The following is a 27,602-nucleotide window of genomic DNA, read 5'->3' on the forward strand; positions in this document are numbered from 1 at the left end:
AGAAGGCTCATGTGAGGAGCAGCAGGGTTCCTGTCGCTGAAATGAAGCAGGCAAAGAGGATGGTACAGTGAGATAAAATGCAAGACACAGTGGCGTCCAGATTGCTTCAGGCCTTTTTTTTAAAAAAAAAAAACTTCATTGAAGTATAGTTGTTTTGTAATGTTGTATTGGTGTCTGCTGTACTGCAAAGGAAATCAGTTATATGTATATCTCCTCTTCTTTGGATTTCCTTCCTGTTTGGTCACCACAGATCGTTGAGTAGTGTTCCCTGGGCTGTACAGTAGCTTCTCATTAGTTATCTGTTTTCTTGTAGGGTTTTATATTGATGAATTTTGCTTTTGCTCATGATGAGATGGGAAACCAGAAGAGGATGCTCAGCAGAGAAATGATCGGCTCTGCCTTTCATTTTAATTGAAACTCTCTGACTGCTTTCTTAAGAGTAGATGGGCAGGTTCTAAAACAGGGAAACGAGTTAGAAGGCTGTCACAGTTGTGTGGCGTGATGTCGGCAGTGGAGGTGGTGAGAGGAGGATTAATTCTAGATGTTTTTCTAAGGTTGATCTGATAGCGTCTGGTGTGGGATTTGAGAAATGAAGACAAGACAAGGGTGATCCCAATGATTTAGGCTGTTGTACAGTCACTCAGTCACGTCCGACTCTTTGACTGCAGCATGCCAAACTTCCCTGTCCTTCACCATCTTCCAAAGTTTGCTCAAACTCATGTCCATGGAGTCGGTGATGCCATCCAACCATCTTATCCTCTGTTGTCCCCTTCTCCTCCTGCCCTCAATCTTTCCCAGCATCAGGGTCTTTTCTAAGGAGTCAGCTCTTCACATCAAGTGGCCAAAGTATTGGAGCTTCAGTTTCAGCATCCGACCTTCCATATTCAGGGTTGATTTCCTTTAGAATTGAGTGGTTTGATCTCCTTGCTCTCCAAGGGACACTCAAGAGTTTTCTTTAGCACCACAGTTTGAAAACATCGATTCCTCATCGCTCCACCTTGTTTAAAGCTGAGATGGCTATAATAGTGGAGCTGGTATAAGGAGACACAAGGTAGACTGCAGGAAGATCCAACTCAGCCTTTACGGGGTTTAGTTTGAGATGCTTATTATACATGCACGTGGAGATGTCACAGGGCTGTTGGGTATATGGGTCTGGAATGCAGGGGAGAGATCACAGGTTGAGATTTGCCAGTTGTCTGCTTTATAAATGATATCAATAAGGGGATTAGGTGAGATCACCAGGTGTGGTTCATCGCTACCTTGTTGGCTCTAAAGGAACCTTGCCTTTGGATACTCACACCTTTGTGTATTCCCTGCCCCTTATGATTAGGCTGGGCTTGTGACTCGCGCTAACCAATAAAACAACGTCCTGGAAGTGACACAATGCCGGTTGTGGTTCTGACAGCTTCTTTGCACTGTTGAGCACCTGGTCAGCCATGTTAGAATTCCAGTCGTTCTGCTGGGGAGACCATGAGAAGCGGCCCTTGACTGTATGGAGGAGAACTGATAACTCAGAAGACAGTGTGAAGTTAGACCTGAGACGTAGGCCCCAGCCAAGCCATTTTCCCAGTGAGCCATCGTGCTTCTTGGATGGGGGTAAAGGGCAAATTCCAGTCTCATGGACATCATGTGGAACCAACATGGTTTGTCCACCGCTCTGCCTTTTCTGAGTTTTGACCCAAGAATCATTAGAAGTAATTTACTGGTTGTTGATGTAAGCCACTAAACTTTGGGTTAGTTTCCTGTCCAGCAGTCAGTCCCTGACCTCTGCGTGAGCAAATAGACCTAGACTGTAGAAGAGAGGCTCAGGGACTGAGCGCTGGGGCACTTCAACGTTCAGCGTGACATTAGGCGTCAGAGTGATCAGGAACACCAGCAGTGGATGTTGAAAAGGAATGCCAGGAAGGAAGGGGATTCTTTGTGAACTCAGATACAGCTGTTTCAGCTGGAATATCTAGATAGACGGGGGTTTTACGAGAGCAGAGACTGCCTCTCCAGTGCCTGGCAGAGTGGCACATAATACGTGCTTAGCCAGTAGTTCTTGTATGAATAAATAAGTGACATTTGAGCAGGAAGGGCCAGCACCTGTAAGGGGCCAGAGACTGCACAGGCTCCTTAGAAAGGGTCTGGCCTTTTGACTTTTGTCACGACAGGGAGGTCTTGCCTCCCATCAAAATTCATGAAGCAGAGGAGTTTCTCAATAGAGTGGATATTTTCAGATATAGGACTTAAGTTCCCTGCTCTTCCCAACCTCTCTCCCTCCAAAAAAAAAAAAAAAAAAGAAGGAAAAAAAAAACCTACTCATAAACATCCACTTCAATAAGTTCATTATTTTCAGTTCAGTTCAGTTCAGTCGCTCAGTCATGTCCGACTCTCCGCGACCCCATGAATCACAGCATCTAGATGTAAAAAAAAATACTATTGCATATAATCTTTGAGAAATCATCAAGAATAGATGTGAGGTTTTTAAAAGGTGGTAGGAAATAAACCTATAAACTTACTACAGAACGTTCAGTTCACTTCAGTTCAGTTCAGTCGCTCAGTCGTGTCCGAATCTCTGCAACCCCATGAATCACAGCACGCCAGGCCTCCCTGTCCATCACCAACTCCCAGAGTTCACTCAAACTCATGTCCATCGAGTTGGTGATGCCATCCAGCCATCTCATTCTCTGTCGTCCCCAATCCCCCCAGCTTCCGAGTCTTTTCCACTGAGTCAACTCGTCGCATGAGGTGGCCAAAGTATTGGAGTTTCAGCTTTAGCATCAGTCCTTCTAATGAACACCCAGGATTGATCTCCTTTAGAATGGACTGGTTGGATCTCCTTGCAGTCCAAGGGACTCTCAAGAGTCTTCTCCAGCACCACAGTTCAAAAGCATCAATTCTTTAGCACTCAGCTTTCTTCACAGTCCAACTCTCACATCCATACATGATCACTGGAAAAACCATAGCCTTGACTAGACGGACCTTGGTTGGCAAAGTAATGTCTCTGCTTTTTAATATGCTATCTAGGTTGGTCATAACTTTCCTTCCAAGGAGTAAGCGTCTTTTAATTTCATGGCTGCAGTCAGCATCCGCAGTGCTTTTGGAGCCCCCAAAAATAAAGTCTGACACTGTTTCCACTGTTTCCCCATCTATTTCCCATGAAGTGATGGGACCAGATGCCATGATCTTTGTTTTCTGAATGTTGAGCTTCAAGCCAACCTTTTTACTCTCCTCTTTCACTTTCATGAAGAAGCTTTTGAGTTCCTCTTCACTTTCTGCCATAAGGGTGGTGTCATCTGCATATCTGAGGTTATTGATATTTCTCCCGGCAATCTTGATTCCAACTTGTGCTTCTTCCAGACCAGTGTTCCTCATGATGTACTCTGCATATAAGTTAAATAAGCAGGGTGACAATATACAACCTTGACGTACTCCTTTTCCTGTTTGGAACCAGTCTGTTGTTCCATGTCCAGTTCTAACTATTGCTTCCTGACCTGCATACAGGTTTCTCAAGAGGCAGGTCAGGTGGTCTGGTATTCCCATCTCTTTCAGAATTTTCCACAGTTTATTGTGATCTACACAGTCAAAGGCTTTGGAGTAGTCAATGAAGCAGAAATAGACGTTTTTCTGGAACTTTCTTGCTTTCTCCATGATCCAGCAGATGTTAGTGAAATGCAAAAATAGATTTTTAGACATTCAAGTCTAATCGTTACCTTTTATAAATAGTAAGGAACTTTGTTACTCCCTGATTTCAGCCAAGATTGTGACAGGAACTCTCATGAGATCCTTATGAACAGTAACATTGAAACTCAACTGTTCAAAGATTAGTCTTTCAGTTTATTCTGGTTGAACAACTTCACCTAAAGCCAATTGATTAATGAATTGACATCAGGATGGAGAAAAGTCTGTTGGGGTATGCTGAAGGGTGTTGTCCTTGGCCTTGTCCTAGTTGATATTTTTATTAATGACTCAGATGAAGACACTGAGATGATGTGCTTGACCTATTGCGTATGTGTTGTCGCTGGGAGCCATAATTAACACTTGGATGATGGAATCAGGGCTCAAAAAAGATCTGATGAAATGATAAGTTGAACCTACAAGATGAATTACTGTGGGGATAAGTAAAACAGTGTATTTGATTAAAAAAAAAAAAAGGCAGCCCAACCTAATACAGAAAAATAAGGCTAAAAGCAGTTCATGTGAAAAAGTCTAGTAATTTCTTTGGTTCAAAGAACTGAAGCGGATAAGAGAGTGTGCTGAGGAGGGCTTTATGAACAGATACAACACGGAACCAGTAAAGATGCCAGGATTTAGGAGGATTGAAGCCATACTGGGGAGAGTAGAGAAAAGGGAGCATAAATATTCCAGATAGGATAAGAAAGCGAAATGTGAGAGTTCTGGAGAAGCTGCTGCTGCTGCTGCTGCTAAGTCACTTCAGTCATGTCTGACTCTGTGTGACCCCATAGACGGCAGCTGACCAGGCTCCGCCGTCCCTGGGATTCTCCAGGCAAGAACACTGGAGTGGGCTGCCATTTCCTTCTCCAATGTGTGAAAGTGAAAAGTGAAAGTGAAGTTGCTCAGTCATGTCAGACTCATAGCGACCCCATGGACTGTTTTCGCTTAATCCTGGGAAGAATATTAAATGCTTTGTGTTACAAATTTAAACTCAGTGCCTTGAAGTGTAATGCACACCTTATCACTAAAAGCATTCTATAGAGGATAAATGGATTTACATCAAAGATTGTAGCGAGGGTTCCTAACCTGTATTTTATGCAAGGGATTGAAATATGTCACTTAGATACGTTATTTCATATAGTTCCGACTGATACCGTGAAGTGGGATCCCTCCATTTTGCAGATGAGGAAATTAACACTTAGATGTTCAGTCTCCATGCATGCCCTTTCCAGTGGCTGTACCATACCATACCTGTGTTGAGTGTGAATCTGGGAAATCCAAGTTTACATAGCAAAGGACTGCCCAAAGTTTTTACGTTGCTGTTTACACTAATCCCATTTGGCGTATTTTTTGGAAGCAGAAATACAGTTTGCTGTAACTTTCACTTAATAATTCACTTTTCCCCCCCTCCAACATGTATAGACTGTCTTCTCTATACCAGGGACTGTCCTTAAACTCGGATATAAATATATAGTCCTTACTTTTAAGAAAATTTTCAGTTGGAGAATAATTGCTTTACAATGTTGTATTGGTTTCTGCCATACAACAACATAAATCAGCCATAAGTATGTATATATCCCCTCCCTCTCCAGCATCCCTCCCGCCATCCCCATTTCTCCCCTTTAGGTCATCACAGAGCATTGTACACAGAACATTGTACAGCCCTTGCTGCAGAGGCTGAAATCTTCCCTTGCTTAAGAGGTTGAAATCTGGTGATCTCAGTTAATATCTGTGATCTCAGATAATCTCCCTGTGCCCTTTAAGTTCTCAGTCACCGTTACAGATCTTCATGTGTGATGGACTAGAAAATATTTGTGTTTTAGTGACAACAGTAGGGAGACGATTTGACTCATGGACTTTTCTTTATTGGAAACCTTTCAAGGATGATTCAGTTTCATATATGGAGAACTAGTTATGCTGCGTGACAGTATGATCTTATATTCTGAAAGGGTGAGTTGCCATGCAGAACCAGTTACTGCGAGTGAACAGCTGTAAACATTGTGGATGACAGAGCGTGCGCACAGCTGAGATGCAACTGTTCTGAATCATGAGGAGAAAGTAAAGAAGTGAGAAGAGAGCAAGCCAGCTTTCCACCATTGTCTGCTGGGAATGCTCCATTTATCTGATCGTAGGACAAAGTCCATCATCTTCGTTTCTGTCCTTTTCCCGCTTGGCTTTTCTCCTCTGACAGGGCGTCATGATCTCCTTTGTGCTGTGCTGAGCTGTTAGTCACTCAGCCGTGTCCGACTCTTTGTGACCCCGTGGACTGCAGCCCACCAGGCTCCTCCGTCCATGGGATTCTTCAGGCACGAATACTGGAGTGGGTTGCCATGCCCCTCTCCAGGGGATCTTCCCAATCCAGGGATCGAACCCAGGTCTCCCGCAGTGCAGGTGGATTCTTTACCAACTGCGCCACCAGGGAAGCCCATGAATACTAGAATGGATAGACTCTCCCTTCTCCAGGGAAACTCCCAACTCAAGAATCAAACCAGGGTCTCCTGCATTGCTGGCGGATTCTTTGCCAGCTGAGCTACCAGAGAAGCCCTTATGGTCTCTTTTGCTGCTGCTGCTGCTAAGTCGCTTCAGTCGCGTCCGACTCTGTGTGACCCCATAGACGGCAGCCCACCAGGCTCCCCTGTCCCTGGGATTCTCCAGGCAAGAACACTGGAGTGGGTTGCCATTGCCTTCTCCAATGCATGAAAGGGAAGTCGCTCAGCGTGTTTCACTCTTTGTGACCCCCTGGACTGCAGCCTACCAGGCTCCTCCGTCCATGGGATTTTCCAGGGAAGAGTACTGGAGTGGGGTGCTATTGACTAATCTCCTTTAGTCATTTTCAAATGTGTTATTAGTTCCTTATCCCATTGGGTTCTGAGATTTTAGTTTTTTTTTTTTTTTCTGTTTACCTCATATCTATCTTTTCTGAGTTCTAGTTTTATTTCATATGGTTGCCATCCATTTATTAGGAGGTCTTGATCATAGTTCAGTATTTTAATCTACAGGATTTAAGATGGAACTGTGTCTGATGTTTAACTATTGTGATAGTAAATACCTGCTTATTTACAAAGATACACAGTTTATGAGTACCTTCCACTGCAGATGGTACTCCCATCCATTTTTAATTGAAGGATAATTGCTTTACAATGTTGTATCGGGTTTCTGCCGTACCACACTGTGAATCAGTCATGACTAGATATATATCCCCTCCCTCTTGAGCCTCCCTTGCACCCACCCCAATCCCACCCCTCTGGGTCGTCGCAGAGCTCCAGGGTGGGCTCCCTGTGTTATACAGCAGCTTCCCTCTATCTATCTGTTTTACCCGCGATAGTGATTACCTGTCAGTGCTCCTTTCTTGAGTTCATCCCCTCATTCCCCTGCTGTGTCGACAAGTCCATTCTGGACAGCTGTGTCTTCATTCCTGCCGTGCAAATAGGTGCTAAGTCCGGCAACTTTTATGAGACTACACTATGCCACTATGGCTTCTTTAAAAATTATTTTTCTTACTTCATTTCGAATTTCGTCATTTGAACCACAGACATGTAGTGGGGAAGTTGGTATAATCTGTGACATGTGGGAAGAGTGGACTGAAAAAACAGGTTTCATTGGTAGAAGGAAGTCATACAGAAGATAGCAGTAATAAAAAGAGAATTCCTTTAGAAAGGAAAAAACATATTTCACATATTAATTGTCTTTTCCTCACGGAAATTGTTTTCATGTTTCCTAAGTTAAGGAAGTAATAATCTTGAAAGTAACCATGCTCACATCATGGGGCAGATAGAGGCAGGAGAGAGATGCATTAATAAATCTGACAATAATGATCAGCTTAGGTGAAGAAATTGGACAAATGTTCCAGCTAAAGTACTAAAATTGCCGTCTGATGAAAGTACTCAAGACCAGGAGGAAGATGATCAATAATTCCAATTACCTTCACATTATGTTTGAATAGACCATGAAGTAATTGGAGAAAAAAATCATTAGCAAATCTATCTCTAAGTGAAGTATAAATTATTATATATCATAGAAAATGGAGTGCCTGCAGCTTCTCACCAATTTTCAAAATCAGTAATTTGATAAATGTGTATCCTTATAATGACCATTATAATGAATGATTTCTTTCATATGATTATTATTTATTACATTTCAGATTCATTTGTTGGCATCACTTTACTTTAATACACATTTTGTGCTTTGGTAAAGGCAGTTAAAACCACTCCAGCGTCAAGTCATTCATGTTTGTTTCTGTGATGGTGGCTTTATGCACATTGTACATTGTGTGTGTATAAAGAGCCCCTTCATTCTGTGGCTTGTTATGAGAAATAGCTCTTTTCACTTTCAACTCTTTTACCTGATTCTTTCAAATTTTTTTCTAAATATCTTAATAAGACTTTCTTTTATTTCTACTTCTTAATTTTTCACCTTTTGGCATCATCCATTGATTCCTACAGTGAAAAATGGGAATTTTTAAAATTAAAAAAAATTTTTTCCCTACTTTCAAACAAGTGAACCCATCCTATTATGCCATTGTCCCAACCTTCTGTCCTCTCAATATGGGTTTATTATAATTTTGATTAGATCACAGATTCAGTATTTACATATTATGTCAATATAAGTATTGTTTATAGCTGAGGCATGTGGTACACTGTGTTTATCCTAATATACTGCGGTTACTTTTTTATAGTGTGTTATGTGAAAGTCATTCAGTCATGTCCAACTCTTTGTGACCCCATTGACTCTACAGTCCATGGAATATAGTCCATGGAATTCTCCAGGCCAGAATACTAGAGTGGGTAGCTATTCCCTTCTCCAGGGGATCTTCCCAACCCAGGAATCGAACCAGGATCTCCTGCCTTGCAGGTGGTTTCTTTACCAGTTTGGTCTCCCTGAAATTAATAATTTCCCACTTTTCGTTTCAAGACCTTCCCCAGTCTCTGCCTGCTATATCTCACTGCTAATTTCCTGGGGTGCCCTTCCTCTCACTTCTAGGTTGGAGCTCTTTTTCTCCCATCCCATGTTTTGTTTGGAAGGACACAATTTCTGATAGCTTTCTTGGAAAGAGTGTGGGGGAGATTTTTTTTTGAGACATTGCATTTCCGAAAATATCTTTATCCTGCACTTACATTTGATTGGGATTTTGGCTAGATATAGGTTTCTTGGTTAGAAATAATTTCAGTGGAATTTCAATGAAATTGCTCCATTGTTGTCTAGTTTCCACTGTTTCTGTTAAAACACTTCTCTTTATTTCCAGTGTTCTGAAATTTCATGCTGAATCAAAAAGTTGGTCAAGATATAGCTTTATTTTCTTTGGGTGTTCCTTTTGATTCTGGAAACTCGTGTATGTCTTTTTTTTTTAAGTACAACTTGATCGAGATACAATTCACATAACAAAATGTACTCTTTTAAATAAGTGTAAAATTCAGTGGATTTTAGTATATTCTCAGAGTTTGGGAACCATCACTGCTAAATTTTAGACAGTTTATCACCCTGAACAGAAGTCCCATACCCATTAGCAGTCACTCTGAAATCTCTACCCTTCTAACTGCTAGAAACGAGTAATCTTCTTTATATCTTTATAAGGATTTCCCTGGACATTATATATAAATGGAATAATTAACATGTGACTTTTTGTGCAGGCTTCTTTCACTTAATATAATGTTGCTGAAGGTCATTCATGCTGTAGCCTGTATTAGTTCTTCATTCTTTTTTATGGCTGAATAATAGTACATAGTATGGCTTGATGACAAATTGAAATGATAATGATATAATCATAGGTCAGGCTTACAAAAGCAGAGTCAGGCAGTCACTGAGGATCTGGTTTCAGACACTGAGGCTTTGAATTTTCTCTGAACTCAAGTCAAACTCTATGACCCTACCACCTGTGTTTAGAACATCATCCCTTAGCTGCAACTTAGTAGGTTCAAAGTCCCCCCTTGTAACTGCATAGCCATTTCAGACCCCAACCCATCCTTGCTTAGCACGCACCCTTACTTCCTGCCAGTTCAGATTATAATTCTTGACAATTTATGTCCTTAACTGTGGGCTTGCAATTTCTGCCTTTATAAGTTTCCTCCATTTTGTTCTCTAACAGAGCACAATTCAAGGACTTCTTGAGTTTGTCTTTCTCATGTGCAGTCCTAACAAACTCCGAATGAACGCCTCTTTATTTCAGTCAGGCTTTCATTTCTGAAATCTTGATTAACAGGTTAATATCAAATTTGTTTATACATTCACCGGTTGATGGACATTCGGGTTGCTTTTCACCTTTTGGCTCCTGTGAATAGTAGTGCTGTGAGCATTTGTGTGTAAGCATTTGTTTGAGCACCTGTTTTCAATTCTTTTGAGTACATACATAGGAGCAGGAGTGCTGAGTCATCTGATAACTGTCTTTACATTTTTGAGGGACCGTCTTAAGACTGTGTTCCCAATTGGATGCACCATTTTACAGTGTAACCCGCAGTGTGTGGGGTTTCCAGTGTACCCACACTCTCCCAGTGCTTGTTCTTGTCTGTGCTTTCTGTTGCAGGAGATCTGTACTAGTTTCTCATTGTCATTTTGTTTTGCATTTCCCTCGTGACTGGTGACTAATGAGGTTGAGCTCTTTTAACATCCTTCTGTTCCAAGAAAGTATTTTAAATTATTTTGAGTTCTTCACTTTACTTTTTCTTTTTTTCTTAGCTCTTTTATTATGTAAATGTCAGACCTCCTGTATTGCTCTTTCAATTTTCTTGCCTTTTCTCTCCTATTTTCTAATTATTTTTTCCTTTAGCTCAGCATTTAGAGACTCAACTTTGTGTTTCATCTGTTTTATTGAAATTTAAAATTTCAGTATTAATTCCTTAAGGACCATTTTGTTCTCAGAATATTCCATTTTATAATATCCTTTTCTTGTTTCAGGGTTGCAATACCTTTTCAAATGGTGCGGTAACAACTTGATTGGGAGCTCCAAGTGCGTTGGATAGCTGGTTCACCATGAATTTCACTGTAGGAATTGTCTAAACCACTTTGTTGAGACACCTTTGATATCACTGTCTTCCTTGCAGTGCTATAAGAGTTCTGGTGAAGATTCTCCTAAACCCCTGCCTAGGAGATAAAGTCCTAGCTGACAATCTTCTGAAAGCAAAATAGAGGACAGAAATCCACTTAATCCTCCTGTTTTAAGATGGTATGCCTGTCCTTAACTGGCTGGGTTTCCCAGTTCACTGTTTCACCATCTCTGGGTTTCGGAGAGGCAGTTACCTGTGTAAGCAAAGTGGGATGAAGGTGTAATGATTAAAATCTACTGAAAAGGCTTCTGACCACTCTCGCATATTTCTGCCTCTACATGTAGATCTGCTGTTCGTTTTCACTTCCTGGTGCCAGCTCTGAGCCATTCGGTTGTTCTGCCATACAAATAAGGTCGCTTCTAGGCTTTCCTGCTGCCATTGCAATAATCCACTTGTTGTTTGTTTGCGTTTTGCTATGCTCAACTTGCTACCATCTGTTTCAGAGCTCCTAACATTTTGACAAGTACCTGTTCAAGAGTACAGAATGGGTATGCATGTCCAGCTTGCCATCTTTACCTTCAAATTATATCCATTCTTCAATTTAAATATGAACACATGTTTGAGCTTGTCACTGTGTAAACCACTGTGTAATTAGGAATTTTTTCACATCGCCGGTTGTAAGGCATATAAATCTTTGCTACTTATCAATTATCAGAGTTTATCACATGTGACAAGGCTAGTGGGAGTGAAGACATTTGAATTAGATTCCCTGGTGGCTCAGACAGTAAAGAATCTGCCCGCAGTGCAGGAGACCTGGGTTTGATCCCTGGGTTGGGAAGATCCCCTGGAGTAGGAAATGGCAACCCGCTCTAGTATTCTTGGCTGGAGAATTCCATGGACGGAGGAGCCTGGAGGGCCACAGTCCATGGGGTCGCAAAGAATTGGACATGACTGATTGACTAACACTTTCACTTTCAGATTATTATCCCATCAGAAAATTTAAGGCACACAATCAGTGTCTAGAGCATGAATATGTCTTTATTAGGATGTCTTGTCTTGATGAAAAATATTTATTATTATTACTCGGTCCATTAGTCATTTTGCTTGTTTTTTTTTATTATAGCTTGTTTGATGATTGTAGGAAGTTGATAGCCTGTATAAACACACACTTATACATTTGAGAGCATTTTAAAAGTTAATAAGAACCTTTTTACAATGCAAGTTGTATGTATAAGGAATGGACAATGGTGAAGGCTTCTGATTTTAAAACATAATTAAGAATGTATAGGTTGCTCATTTTGAAGATTCATTATGCTTTTGATAGGTGTATATTATGAGAATCTTCCTTTTGAGAATATGAACTTTAGTGCTCCAAGTTAACTTCCAGCTTCAAGTGAGTCATTTACTCCTTTTTCCCTGGCAGATACCAGTTCAGCTATAAAATCTCCGACAGATGCTCATGTCTCATTTTGATTTCATAATTCAGAAGCTGAAAAACTAATTTTTCATGGCAGCTATTTGCTAAGTAAAGAATTTTCCATCTTCTGGGTCTTTCCTTTTTTCTTGAACATGTGCTCTTTGTTTTAAAGCTTTGGATCTCAGATTAGTTTTCATTTTGGCCATCCTCAGGGATATTTGGAAGACTGATCTGGTCTCTTTTCTCCTCTTTCTCTTTCTCTTCCCTTTCTATTTGGATTAGAAGCAATAGGGAAAGATGATATGTTGAGTATTTTAGCCAGGATTTTAGGAAATGTGTTGAGGAACAGTATCTAATTCTAGCAACAAGATAGAAAATTAGCAATGCTGAGGGGAAAGGGTGTGGGGAGGGGTGATCAATAGCGGAATATTTATTAGAAATCAAGAAGACAAGGAAGGATTCGTGTTTTGCTTGTTTTTTTTTTTTTTTTAATCAGATTTCACCAGCATAAAAATACAGTGAACTGAGAGGTGTCTTGTAAAGGGTGAGCAGGGCAACAGGATTGCTCCTGTCTTTCTGTGTGAGATGCACGAGCAGCTCCTCTTCCTGAGCGCAGCGGCCTGTTCCTCATTTAGCATGTCTCGTGGTACAGTTCCAGTAGGAACTCTGTAATCTTTGCCACATTGTTACATTCTTTTTTTCCCATAAAAGAGGTGCATCAGATGTGATTGTGTGTGTGTGTGTATAGCATAAACGTAGTCATTTTTCAAGGATTTCATTAAAACACCCTTATAGAGTGTGACAGACACAGAGATACGGGCTCTGTATCCTCTTTAAAGGGGAACGTGCTGACTAGCTACAGCAAGCATAGCTATATGGTCACCAGAATGCATCCCTCGTCAGCAGCTCAGGATCTGACCAGGGAGGAGGGGCATGTCTTGAATGAGGTCGTGCCTTCCCCGAGGCATCCTGTATCTGGTGACCATGTGAAGTGGGGGTGGAAAGGCCTGGCCTTTTCTGCCTGACACAGGGCAAATTCTGGTACTCGGTTGGCCAAGGCTTTATTGGCCTGCATCACACTTTCACATCCTTTGTCCAAGCCTGCTTCCTTTACATTCCTTTCACCTAATGAACATATTTTATTTTTTGTTACCTAACAAGTGTACTATTGCCCCAAAGTCTACCTGGAGAATCAAACCTATGACCTGGTGTCATAAAGATGAATTTTATTTTATATTTTTAATTTTTTATTTTACATTGGAGTACATCAAGTTAACAATGCTGTGATAGTTTCAGGTGAGCAGGGAAGGGGCTCAGCCATGCATACACATGTGTCCATTCTGCCCCAAACTCCCTTCCCATCCAGCCTGACACATAACATGGAACAGGATTCCCTGTCCTGTACAGTGGATAAAGATTAATTTTAAAATTTAATAATAATTTTTAATCTTTTAGGAGAATTCCTGTTAAAAGGTGGGGTTAGGATTTAAATATCCAAGAATATCAGGACATCTACCAGAAAAAGATTTTTCAGAGTTTAGAGGGGAAATAAATAACCTGGGATAGCAGGAATTTCTGGAAAAATTGAGTTTGGATGAGAAATAATTGAGTTCATAAAACTGTACAATCCTTTTGAAATTATTAAATCCTTGACAAAAGTTTCTTTTAAAATTCACTGTAAATATATGTGTATATATATTTATTATTCTTACTATGGTAGTGGCTTAGTCACTGAGTCGTGTCTGACTCTTGCGACCCCATGGACTGTAGCCTGCTAGACTCCTCTGTCCACGGGATTCTCCAGGCAAGAATACTGGAGTGCATTGCCATTCCCTTCTCCAGGGGATCTTCCCAACCCAGGGCTCAAACCCAGGTCTCCTGCACTGCAGGCAGATTCTTTACCAACTGAGCCATGAGGGAAGCCCTGTTCTTACTTATTCTTACTATAGTAGCAATTAAAAATGAATATAATTTGCTTAATGTAGATAATTATATTATTTTCTAGTATTTGGATTCCAACTCCTGCAGGAAGATTATACCTCTTTTCTCCATTAAACCAGAGTGTGGCCTTGTGACTTGCTTTGACCAATAAATTGTGAGCAAGAATTATTTGTTATCACAGTGTAACTTAGCGTATCCTGACTGACATATTCCAGATTATTTAGTGTCCAGCCACCCAAGAGAAAGCTAATGCTAGTGTGTTTTTTAAGACTCCTTTTTGATCCATATTGACATGCGTAGTGCATATGTGTGTATATGTGTATATGTACACTGTAATTTACAGCACATGTACTATTTTTTAATCTTTTAAAATGTTACAAAAGTTAATGCCACTGTCGTTCCAAATCACTAAATGTGGTTATGTACCAGAGTTTACCCACATTTTAAAATTCATGCACCCTTTATGCTAATATAAAATTCCCATGCTTTTCTTTGATACCACTTTAAATTTTGGATAAATCTGAAATTCTTAATGAAACAAATTTAATAGTGATTTTAAAAAATATTTTATTAAGCACTTGATTCTGGTTTTTGACAAAACTAAATGTTTTATCAGTGAGGGCACTAAATCAGCATACTTACCACAAGTTTTTGTGTGGTAGTGTCAATGGTCAAGTACAAATGTGGTCACCTTCTATGTCAAGAATGGTTTCTGCTGTTTTTCTTGATAGAAATGGTTACAACCATGTTTATATGTTGATTATAGTAATTACATGCTAGGCCTACTAATTTATTTTGAGGTAAATATGGGAATTTTTGCCTCAGATTCTCCACTATGATTTTCTAATTTTTTTTTTAATTTATTTAAAATTTAAGCACTAGTAGCTTCTATTAAATTTTGCTAAGATTGACTTAATTAAATTTATTTATTTTTAATGGGAGGATAATTGCTTTACAGTATTGTGTTGGTTTGGCCATACATCAACATACATCAGCCATGGGCACACATATGTCCCCTGCCCGCTCTGTCCTAAGCCTCTCTCCCACCTCCCGCCCCATCCCGCCCCTCTAAACTGTCACAGAGCACAGGTTTGAGCTCCCTCTGCCATACTGCAGATACCCACTGGCTGTCTATTTTACATGTCCTGCCTTGCAAGTGGTATTTTCAATCACAGCATCAGGAAAGCACTACCTAAATTCATCCTAGACAGACTTGGTGAGATTTTATTCTTTCTTTTGAAATTTTTTTTGAGTAATCTTTTTATGGCAAATTGCACTAAGTCAAGAAAAGATATTTTTAGCTCTGATTCACTGAATATATAACTAGATTTTCACATTTAAGTTTAAAACATATCATGAGGAGCAATAATGTTGGCCTTTGCTTCTTGAAGTTTCAGAATTCATATTCAAAATATCAAATAAGTCAGCAACTTGATTTTGTTGGTGGAACCTAAAAAAAAGATACTTGGGAATTTCTGCTTCATTTTAACTTTTAGTAAAAGGCAGAATACAATAATTCATTTTTTATTTTTTTACCCCCTCTGTGATGTGAGATCTTTTTATTCTTTGGTATTAAAAGAGTTACTTCAAACAAAACTTTTACAATTTTTTGTGCCCCCTTAATAGTCTACTTCACTACTCTTCAACTTTTCATGCTTCAGAGCATCAAAACCTGTAAGTAAAAACTTACATTAAAAAAAAATCATGTTGTTGTGATTCTTTTACTCATAGAGTTTGAGGAAACCTAAATTACTTTTGCCACTTTCTGTACTGTATTATAATAATTTAAATTAATGGAAAACAATAGGTCTTACCTGAGTGTATTTACAATGTACTTACGCTTCAAGTGTGCTACAGGAATAGCGGTATGACATCTTTCATCATGTATGACAAACATGCGTTTCATATATGCCACTTTGTCTTGCTTTGCCTGAAAGCTTTATCATTCTATATTCTTTGTATTGCCACCAGCCGCAGATCTAATTGAAACTATAAATGAATTTTGCGTTTGTAATACAAATTTATTTTTCAAACTATTTTGTCAATTCAAGAGATTTTGATCTGTCCCATTTTGGAGTCTGTAGCACTCAACTCCTGCTTTATAAATAATCAAATATCCATAAACATCTTTAGAAACTTTAAGGTATTTTGCATTTTAAAATCTTAATAATGTTGCTTCTGCTACATCCCTCTGTATTTCCTTGGGAGGAAAATTGCCTAACATTGCCACTAGTTGTTCAAATGATATGAACACTGCTATAAATGTTTCATTTAAGATAAAGGAAAGAGTATTATTGATTTATCATTCTTGTTTCCCTTGCAGTCACTGGTAAGCTCTTAAAGAGTGAATACTGTTTATCTGTTTTTATCCATTTTACAATGTTTTACCCATTTTGAGTTTGAAAATATATTTTGGTTATCAGTTGGTATGGCAAAACCGAAAGACAGGATGACAGAGTTAAATAGTTATAATTGTTTAATATTTTCCTAGTATGTTCCAGAACTACTGCTATTTTTAATATTAAAAGTAACATACACTGTTGTAAATCAACTATATCCAACAAAAATTTAAAAAGTAATTGTACTGAAAGTTCATTGCAGTATAGTTCATAGAATTGTCTGAAACACACATCTGGCATGATCTGTCCTTATGTGGGTGTTACTCTTACCCATTGGGCTTAACTTGTGGCTCAGTGGTAAAGAATCCATCTGCCAGTGCAGGAGACACGAGTTCAGTCCCTGAGTCAGGAAGATCCCCTGGAGGAGGAAATGGCAACCCACTCCAGTACTCTTGCCTAGGAGATCCCATGGACAGAGGATCCTGGTGGGCTGCAGACCATGGTGTCGCAAAAAGAGTAGGACATGAGCCACTAAACAACAGCTTTCTATTTTGTAGTTTAACATCTGAGCCACCAGGGAAGCTCTGTTTTGCAGCCAGAAAGCGTGACTCCAGGATCGCCACGGTGGATTCCTCTGTCCCTTCTCTTGCTCCTCTCGCTCTTCTCTTCCAGTCTGGCTCTCCGTCTCTAATCTTTTCACTCGTGTTGCTTTTACCCTGTACTTTCGGAATTTCTCTTATTTCCAGCAGGGCAGCTCCAGAGGGTGTTTTCAGAGTTAATATTGTTCCTGAGAACTGTCCCAGTTCCTGTTTCTTTTTTTCTGTCTCATAGTTTGACTCCAGAAAATTTTTCATGGCCCCCTTTGTTAACCTTTTTTTTCTCTTCAAATATTTGAGGGTTTTGGATGATCAGAGCATTCCATTCTTCACACCCATTGGCTTTTTCCCCCTTTAAACTTGGCTTCAAAATAGCGTGAGAATCTTTTTAAAGTGGCTGTTTGACTCTGTTAGAATTTATTAAATGGTTTAGGCTTGTGAATGGTGTGCCAGAGTAGTCCTTTCCTTCACTTTTTGAAGAGAGCAGATTGTATCCAGGCTTGTAATGCAGCAAGAGCATTGAATTCTGTAGAACCCCAATGTTCTTTTTCTAGAAGATTTTGTCCAATTTTTTGAAATGTCCCAAATCTATACTTTGAATTTATTTTAGAAAGGATTATCATTTGTACCTCCTAGTGATGTGGACATAGATACATGTTTGTTTTATGAATTAGCCCCTATTATGTTGACACTACTTTAGACATTTGAACTATTGGAAAATAAATGCCTGCATTCTTTTTATCGGAGAAAAATGACTCCCAACAGTCTTACTGTCTGGGTAAAGATATACAGCCTTTCTACCCATAATGTCATTGCCAGAAGCCAAATAGTACGTTTTTTGTTTTAATGGAAAAGATCTTTCAGGTTGCTGGTTTTACATGGTTAGAAATGCTTCCTGTTCCAGTCTCCAGCCCCAGGCTGCCCATGTATTTTGAATTCAGAAATGACAGCTGAAACCAATTAGGCAGAATTAGGGGATCTCGAAGTCACATATAGGTTATGTCCAAAAAGGAGAACAATACATTATATGATTAAAAAAAGAAGCAACTAATTTAATTAGGGCTAAGCTGAGGCAGTGTGATTACTTAGGGTATTTTTATATAGTATTTTTTTGTATTGTTAAAAATTTTTTTGTTTAATTGGAGGATAATTACTTTGAATACTGTGATGGTTTTTGCTATACATCACTGTGAACTGGCCACAGGCATACATGTGTCCCCCCAATCCTGACCCTCCCTCCCCATCCCACCCTTTTAGGTTGTCACAATGCAATGACTCTGGAGGATTTTTATATAGTATTAACTACTGTGTGTGTTAGCTCCCCTTGCCCTCGTTAGGAAATAGATGTGGGGTTTACTGGTAGAATTCCAAACATTTTCTAAGTGGCATAAAAACAGCTGAAAATAAAATAACCCAGAAACAGGCTTTGGAATATGTAGAGTAAGTCTTTGCAGTAACAGTGGAATATTGAGAGTATTCCATTTAAGAACATATTTTTAGGTATGATGGGATAGATCAGAAGACCGTATTTTTCTCTTATTGTCATATCATGTCCTGTGATGCACCTTGAGACACAGAAATTAGAATTTCTATTAGTACTTCAGAAGGAAGAGATAGTACTTTTGTAGTTGTTCATGAATATCTGTTTTTTTCATTAAAGATAAGGGATTTCAGTTCATTTGCAGAATACCTAAATAACGTATAATGGAATACTTACAAACTTTTATTTGTTAACCACTGTTTTAAAAATGGGCTCTTTGGTATATAGTGGATACAGACCTTCTCTATAAGGTACCTTGAATGGCTATGATTTTGTTTAAAGGGAAAGTTGATTAATGTTTCTTTTCATTTATTCTCACTAATGAATAGTGCTCACATGTTTGAACCCACATTAAAATTTTATTTATTATAATTTGGGAATAAATAGATGAATACTACAAAGCTGAATGGGGGAAAATGCAATTTCAAAGTCAATTTAAACCTGTGGACTTCACATAAGAGCAGTTAGAAACTAACTGCTCAGTAATTTGATGTATTAATTCTCACAGCAATGTAGGCTGATTAAAACAGAGATTATAGCCAGAGGAAAATGGCATTGATTGCTGTAGAAGAAAGGAGGGCTCAACTTCTAGAAGTTTTCTTCAATTGCCTCTAGCAGCAGCCATTCCCCAGAGAATCACTTGACTTTAATGAGCTACAGGTGAAATATTGATAAAACCTAAAACGATAGTGAGATCTCCCAAATGTGTTACTGTCTGAGAGGTGTGGTTTTAGTTAAAATGCGTGTGGTATATCCCAGACTGTAGTAAAGGTGACTCTGGCCAAGAGAAGAGTGAGTATCACAAGTAAGCCTCTGCCTTGGGTTCATGAACAGTTACCATTACCTCTGTCATGCCTGAGGCCTTGGCTACATGAACAGTTACCATGAACAGTTGCCTTGGATGCATGAACAGTTAGCATTGCTGCCATTCATATTGGGACCCTGTGTGGTACCACTGAAGATTGGAAGGAATTGCTCGTGAATGCGCTTGTGCTTTAGATATTTGCAAATTTCTTAATGTGCTCTCTCACCAATCAGAGTAATATTCAAAGTTTTTAAAATAGTTTATCACTTACCCATTATAAGGAAGAGATTATGGTATAATCAAACTGGGATGAGGAGCAAGGAGCTCCTTAAACAATAAGAATCGGTCTGGAAAAGGAGGGCTCAATATTTTTGTGGGCTCTATATTACTGTGCCTTGGCTCTATGTTTCTAAGGGGTACATGTTATCAACTAGTTCTTAACAAATCTCATGTGTTTGTTTTTTTAATTTATTTGTTTGGTTGTGCTGAGTCTTAGTTTTGGTATGCAGGATCTTGCTTGTGGCATGTTGGATCTAGTTCCCTGACCAGGGATCAAACCCAGGTCCCCTGCATTGGGAGCACAGAGTCTTAGACACTGGACCACCAGGGAAGTTACCCCCCATCATTTTCTTCTATTTTTAATTCAGGTTTTCACTTAATGTTTCTTTTTTTTTAAAAAAAACGAGTATTTGTTGATTTCCAAATAAAAGTATAGCTGAGATGTGATGCTTATTTTTTTAATTAATTTATTTTTAATTGGAGGATAATTACTTTACAATATTGTGTTGGTTTCTGCCATATATCAGCATGAATTTGCTATACATTAACATGAATGAACTGTGGTATTTAAATGTAAAATAAGCCTATTCCTCAAGAAGAAAGAAATTCAGAATTAGTTTTATTATCTGGAATCTTTCCAGTATTCCTACTATTGTGAAACAGTTTATTTTTTTTAAATGCTGTGAAATTACATGAATCCTGAATATACTGACTTCTGTCTTGCTGTCAAGATGGAAAGCTAACATGAAAAGAAGTCAAGAATATGGAGGTTGTATGTAGCAGAACTTCAGAATGAGGAGTTCCGTTGGTTATCCCCATGGAAAGACTTCCTTATTTTTAGCCTAGATGCTAAAAATAGGGCTGTGCTACTTTCAACATCACATTTTGGCAGTGCTTCTGAAAAACGTCAAAAATTAGCTGACAAATATTGTAGACACTGTGCTTATCATAAGAGGGTGGAGGAAAGTGCATGTGTTGGGGAAGGTGCTCTGTTTAGATTCCTGCTTAATGAGAAAAGGTCAGTCTGAAACTCACTGCTGATATGAAAGCATAATTTCTCTGAGGAACTTGGCATGTCTTGAATAAGAAGTTTGATCTTTTCAAGGAACAATAATTGGGAAACCTCATTTCACTGGTAATACATTGATTACAAAGAAACATAAACCCATGCTAACAGCTTCCCTAGTAGCTCAGGTGGTAAAGAAACTACCTGCAATGCAGGAGACGTGGGTTTTTACCCTGGGTCGAGAAGATCGCCTGGAGAAGGAAATGGCAACACCCCAGTATTCTTCCATGGGAAATCCCATGGACAGAGGAGCCTGGTGGACTACTGTCCCTGGGGTCACAGAGTTGGACACGACTGAGTGAACTAACATTTTCACTTTCAAACACATACTAAATTATGAAGGCTACTTAATAATTGACTTATACTTGTTTCTGCCCTGGTCAGCTTTCATGTCCAAAAGCTTGTCTGACTCTGGGGTCTTCTGAGAGCCTTTTTACCAGTGGTGTTCAGTGAAAGCATATTACTTCTTTTCCCTCACCCAAAGTCAGTTTTAAAAGGAATAAGGAATGGAGAATTCCAGAAAAACATCTACTCCTGCTTCATTGACTATGCTAAAGTCTTTGTATGGATCACAACAAACTGTGGAAAATTATTAAATAGGTGGGAATACCATACCACCTTACCTGCCTCCTGCGAAATCAAGAAGCAACAGTTAGGTCAAGAAGCAACAGTTAGAACCGGACATGGAACAACAGACCAGTTCAAAATTGGGAAAATAGTGCATCAAAGCTGCTGTCGTCCTGCTTATTTAACTTTGATATGCAGAGTCCATCATGCGAAATGCTGGGCTGGATGGAGCACAAGCTGGAATCAAGACTCCTGGGAGAAATATCAATAACCTCAGATATGCAGATGACACCACCCTTACGGCAGAAAGCGAAGAGAAACTAAAGAGCCTCTTGATGAAGGTGAAAGAGGAGAATGAAAAAGCTGGGTTAAAGCTCAACATTCAGAAAACTAAGATCATGGCATCCGGTCCCATCACTTCATGGCAAATAGATGGGGAAGCAGTGGAAACAGTGACTGACTTTATTTGCTTGGACTCCAGAATCACTGCAGATGATAACTGCAGCCATGAAATTAAAAGACGTTTGCTACTTGGAAGAAAAGCTATGACCAACCTAGACAGCATATTAAAAAACAGAGACAATCACTTTGCCAACCAAGGTCTGTCTAGTCAAAGCTACGGTTTTTCTGGTAGTCATGTATGGATGTGAGAGTTGGACCATGAAAGAGGCTGAACACCAAAGAATTGATGCTTTTGAATTGTGGTGTTGGAGGGACTCTCAAGAGTCCCTTGAACTGCAAGGAGATCCAACCAGTCCATTCTAAAGAAGATCAATCCTGAATGTTCATTGGAAGGACTGATGCTGAAGCTGAAGCTCCGGTGGTTTGGCCACCTGATGAGAAGAGCTGACTCACTAGAAAATACCCTGATGCTGGGAAAGATTGAAGACAGGAGGAGAAGGGAACGACAGAAGATGAGTTGGTTGGATGGCATTACCCACTCGATGGACATGAGTTTGAGCAAGCTCTGGGAGTTGGCGATGGACAGGGAAGCCTGAAGTGCTGCAGTCCTTGGGGTCACAGAGCCGCACAGGACCGTGGGACTGGAAAACAACAAGGAATGGAGAGTAGAAAGCAGGAAAAGGTGAATGTCACAGTCCAGCTTGCTTCTCTTCTTTTTCTTTGGCTCTTTTTTTTTTTTTTTTCCTGGTAATCTTTTGGAGGGATGTTCTCCACTCAGGCCTGTTTAAAACTGTCATCATATTTATAATTTGTCTTTGCAGTCTCCTTTCATGTCTTTCTGTTTAAATTTCATGGGTGTGTTCTGCTGGTCATGTAGTTCTCAGGTCTACATATGATTGAAATTAACTGACACTCTGCTGTGTGAAAGTGCTTATGAGGAAAAGTCTTTTCTTCAGTATTTTATGGTCTTTCTATATGCTGCTCTTTTTATTTTTTACAAAGAAATATCTGTCTTCTGCCTTCTAATCTGATCCTGCCACAGGGTAATGAAGTCAACATGGAGAAAGCCAAACTGTAAATGTGGTTCTTTTACAGAAAACATTTATGTTCAGGGGATTATGGTTTCAGATATGTTCTTCAAATTCCTTCCCCTTGAAACACTCCTGCCCCTTTGTAAATCCTGTAATAAATGCTGTGTGCATGAGTGCCAAGTAGCTTCCATCATGTCCGATTCTTTTGTGACCCCCATGGACTGCAGCCCACCAGGCTCCTCTGTCCATGGGGTTCTCCAGGCAAGAATACTGGAATGTGTTGCCATTTCCTCTTCCAGGGGATCTTCTCCACCCAGGGATCAAACCTGCGTGTCTTATGTCTCCTGCATTGGCAGGCGGGTTCTTTACCACTAGCACCACATGGGAACCTTAAATAAATGCTACTTGATGGGTAATCAACAATGAGGAAAGAGGAACCTGATTTTGAAAGAAATGTATGCAAGTGTGGGGATTGAACTTTCCAGCTTCTTTCTGCTGTCACTCTTCTGTTTGGTGTAGAAATCTAGCCACACTTGATAGCTTCATTTAAAACCACACACTCTAGAGGGAAGACTGACGAAGTATTCTTAGACATTCAGGTATAAACCTGTCAGACAAAGTACTTCTAAAAGCATTGCCCAGAAGAACAGCAGCAGTTGTAGAGTGAATAAGAGGGAGATTCAGGAAGATGAAGGGAAGCATAATGTGGTACAGGCCAGAAGCGATGCTAGCCATGAGCCAAGATAGAGATTTGAGGGGGAGGAGTGACTGGGTTTGGTCTATAGTTACCAGGCACCTAGTCTAAAGATACTCCTTTTATTTTTAGAACAAGAAATGGCCAGAGATCAAGCCAGATGGATCTGAGATTTTGCGTGTCTCATCAGTGGATAGTGATCAGTTGGTCATGTGCCATCGGGGCCTTCTGTTCAGGATGGCTTTAAAAAGTGTGATAACAGAGAATTACCTCCCAACGTGATTGTTAAGTTTACTTCTATTATTTCTGGACCAGGAAAAGTCACAAGGGTCACATAATCCAGCGAGTTGAACGAAGGAGAGAAGTTTATGAAGAGATGTAATGAAATTTGTAATTTAGGCACATCTAATATAGTTCCAGGCATAGTTTTGTATATTAAAAAAGAGAGAGGAGGGGAAAAGAAAGTTTTTAATTAAGGTAAAACGGAAGTTTGCCAGGATACAGAATAAGACCTTTTACCACCCTTTGTCTTTTCCTGCATTTGAGGTTCTCTAGATTCTTACCCCTAATCACCCAGAGCAAGCTGAGATTAATTACGTATTTGCCAGAAGTAGTCTCAGAGGTTGTGTACGGAGAGCTGTGAAGTATGAATGAGAATGTCTGGACATAGAGACAGGAAGAACACATATAATAAGCGTGAAATGTTACGCCTAAGAGTTCCAGTTCTCAGACGGTATTTGGCAGTTCATTTTGAATCGCAGTTCTCCAAAATATCCCTTCGTACTCTAAACACTGCAGAAAATCTTCATCACCATCATTATCTTCATCATCACCTGTGGCATCTACCCCGTGCTGGGCAGTGTAGTAGAACCATAGTGGATATTTACGTACTAATTTTCACAGCATCCATATGCGGTAGGTGTGCTAGGATTGTCCCCATAATACGGATGAAAACAGGGACACCCAGAGGTTATATAACCCACCTAAGGCTACAAAGGACTTCCCTGGTGGCTCAGACGGTAAAGCTTCTGCCTACAGTGCAGGAGACCTGGGTTCGATCCCTGGGTTAGGAAGATCCTCTGGAGAAGGAAATGGCACCCCACTCCAGTACTCTTGCCTGGAAAATCCCATGGACAGAGGAGACTAGTAGGCTGCAGTCCATGGGGACGCAAAGAGTCGGACACGACTAAGCGACTTCACTTCACTTCACTTCAAGGCTACAAAACTAGTGACAGCCATGTGTGTGTGCATACGTGCATGTCCATGCCATACAGCTGAGGGAATACAGACTTAAAACTGTTAAAGGCTTGGGGAAAACCTTTATGAAATTTCCCACGATCTTGTTTCTGGAGAAGCCTCCTTGTTGTTCATGTTGCAGTGTCACCGGGCATGCGTTTGTACACAGAAGGGTATCAGGTATATGTGAGAGTCAGAAACTTTTTCCCCCATTCCTGATACATTTCCATCCTCATAGTTAAGTGGGGATTTTGTTTGGTTGGTTGGTTTCAAACAAAATGCTGAATACTTCACTCTGAAAAAAGTTACAGTAATTTCACAGGTATATAAAAATCCACAGAACGTGCCTTCTCTGAAAGCAGAGACTCTGTCATCTATTTATGCACAATTTGCAATCAATGCATGTGTGTCAAGTAGAAGTACAGTGGAAGCTTTGTCCCTGACATCACTTCACTTCTGTGAGCGTATGTAGCATAAGTTTATTGGGCATAAAATTAAACGTGCATTTTAGCTGTGTTACTCATATCCTTTACAGAACCTCCTTTTTACTTTTTAATTTTTTTGTCAATTTCATTGGTTGATTTTTTTTTTTAAAGAAATAACCTTCAAGATTTTGTGAAAATTTGAGCTTCTTCCTTTATTTTGTTCAGTATTTGCTTTATAGTAATATGCCATGCTGCTAGGTGAATAAATGTTTAATCCATTTTCTTTGAATTCTATTATGTTTAACATTTACATTGATAAGTTGCTCTTTGCTTTTTATTGGTATTTGCCATTATAAATATCATAAAATATAAATAACATCAATATATAATATGATGTATTATTCCTTCACTTTCACGTTTTCTGGTTTTTTTGTTGTTTATTATATTTAGCCTTTATCTTGGAAACAGTGTGAGTTTGATTTTGTTTTGTAAACTGAAAATTTACATTTTAAAAAGATTTTAACATAAGTTTATGTAATTATTGTTATGATTGCATGTACTATTTACCAGTTTATTATGTGTGAGACAATGAGCACATTATAGTTGTCTATCATGTTATATATTAAAAAGTACTTTTTCATGTACCATTTTATATGTTCTGTTACAGCATTGTTAATCAGCTATGCCCCAGTACAAAATACAAATTTTTTAAAGTATATAGTTTCTGTACTCAGTGTGTGGAAAAGAGAAAGGCAATAATACGGTCTTAGAATATATCCAGGAGTGTTTCTTCTGTCCCATGTTCTTCCCCTGGGTAACTTTTTCATTCTCTATTCAGATCTTATTTGAAAGTATCACTTGCCGTGGCCTATCTTTGCTGCTGCTAAGTCACTTCAGTCGTGTCCGACTCTGTGCGACCCCATAGACGGAAGCCCACCAGGCTCCGCTGTCCCTGGGATTCTCCAGGCAAGAACACTGGAGTGGGTTGCCATTGCCTTCTCCAATTACAGACATTAAATTCCCCGCTCTGTGTCCTCAAACACTGCCCAGTCGTATTCTTAATGTACAGCATGCTGTACTGTCTTACACACAGCCTGGTTTTTCCCCACCTGCATCTTTTTCCTTGACTTCTGTGTCCTTACTGACTAGTGTCACTAAACTCCAGTGCTTTCTTTGGACACCTGATGCAAAGAGCCGCCTCATTGGAAAAGACCCTGATTGTGGGAAAGATTGAAGGCAAAAGAAGAAGAGGGCCCCAGAGGATGCATGGTTAGAGAGCGCCACTGACTCAACGGACGTGAGTCTGAGGAAACTCTGGGAGATAGTGAAGAACAGGGAAGCCTGGCGCGCTGTAGTCCATGGGGTAGTAAAGAGTGGAACACAATTTAACGACTGAACAACAGCAATAAAATGACTAGTGTAGTGCCTGGAAGATAAAGAGTTGAGAAATACGTGGTGAACAATTGCTCTGTATTCTCAGCAGTTACCAGCTAGCATGGAATAAAAACTCAGTAATGGGATCTGAACTGTTATAATCATGGCTACAACCATGTACAGATTCTTGAATGTATCAAAAGCTTATAATTCCTCAACAATTGAAGCCTGATAATGGGGCGTAAATCATCATGGTCACTGGTTTTTACAGAGTGATTAAATCATAAAATTGTTACCGCCAATAAATAAGATTAGGAAAATTTGTATACCTACTCTACATGTTTCTTTAGAAGTTTTATGTACTCATAAACAGAAAAAGCATTAAAAAGAAAATATACAATTGTGTGCAAATTCAGCTTGGGATAGTTGGAAAAATTACAGTATTTTAAAATAAATCTGGATGTATTTGTCTTAATTTATAAGTTTGGAAGTGTTTGCATTGATTTAGAAAGTAAATCATTATAAAGTTTTATAAAAAATATTTTTTCAAATATATTCAAGAGTGCTGAGAATCTGAAAATTATCTTTTAATGAATATAGTTATGAAAAATGTAAATACATCCAATGATTAATTTTATTAGAATGATCTGTTTGTAATATTTACATGTCATACAAAATAAATAACCATCACCTTCATTTCCACTTGAAAAATGCAAGGTAATTGAAATTGTAATTGGATTGGTTAACTGTGTGTATATGTGCTTTTAATTGAAGTTAAAGTATATATATTTTAGGTAAGGTTTATTCTTATTCCACTTAAGAGATACATATTCAATGTGAGAATTAGGCATTTAACAAATTAACAAATTGTGGACATAAATTCTTTCTAATGCACAGATATATTTAACAAAAGATAGAATCTGGAGTAATGATTCATCTGTGGTTAAAATGGAGGCTGGAGGAACGTGCAACTGCATACACTAAAAAATCCACCCACTTGTCTTATATTTGCTTAGTTCAGAAAGTAGTCATGACTTTGAAATAGAAAAATATTGATTCATTGTTTTATAGCCAGAGGGATGTTAATACATTTTCCTTTTTTTCTTCTAGCATACTGATTTATGTCAGTACATGGACAAGCACCCTGGGGGGCTGCATCCAGATAATGTGAAGGTAGGAAAAGATCTTTTCAATCAAGGCTTAGCATTCTTCATGTGCATTTTTTGAACCAAAATCTAATCCCTCTACTGTGATTC

At 39.2% G+C, this 27,602-nt stretch overlaps 1 protein-coding gene across 7 annotated transcripts in view; it reads left to right on the forward strand.

Moving 5' to 3' along the window:
• CDK14 (cyclin dependent kinase 14) overlaps nucleotides 1-27,602 on the forward strand; it is a 683,048-nt gene that overhangs the window by 278,920 nt on the left and 376,526 nt on the right. For all 7 annotated transcript variants that reach the window (XM_088833154.1, XM_055420391.2, XM_055420393.2 and 4 more), the window contains one exon: nucleotides 27,457-27,519. In XM_088833154.1, the coding sequence (XP_088689280.1) occupies nucleotides 27,457-27,519 (63 nt within the window). The remainder of the gene's footprint in view (nucleotides 1-27,456; nucleotides 27,520-27,602) is intronic.

The sequence above is a fragment of the Moschus berezovskii genome, chromosome 3 (assembly GCF_049115385.1).
Source record: "Moschus berezovskii isolate FMDL1 chromosome 3, NW_MosBer_1.0, whole genome shotgun sequence".
In the NCBI taxonomy this organism is placed as follows: Eukaryota; Metazoa; Chordata; class Mammalia; order Artiodactyla; family Moschidae; genus Moschus; species Moschus berezovskii.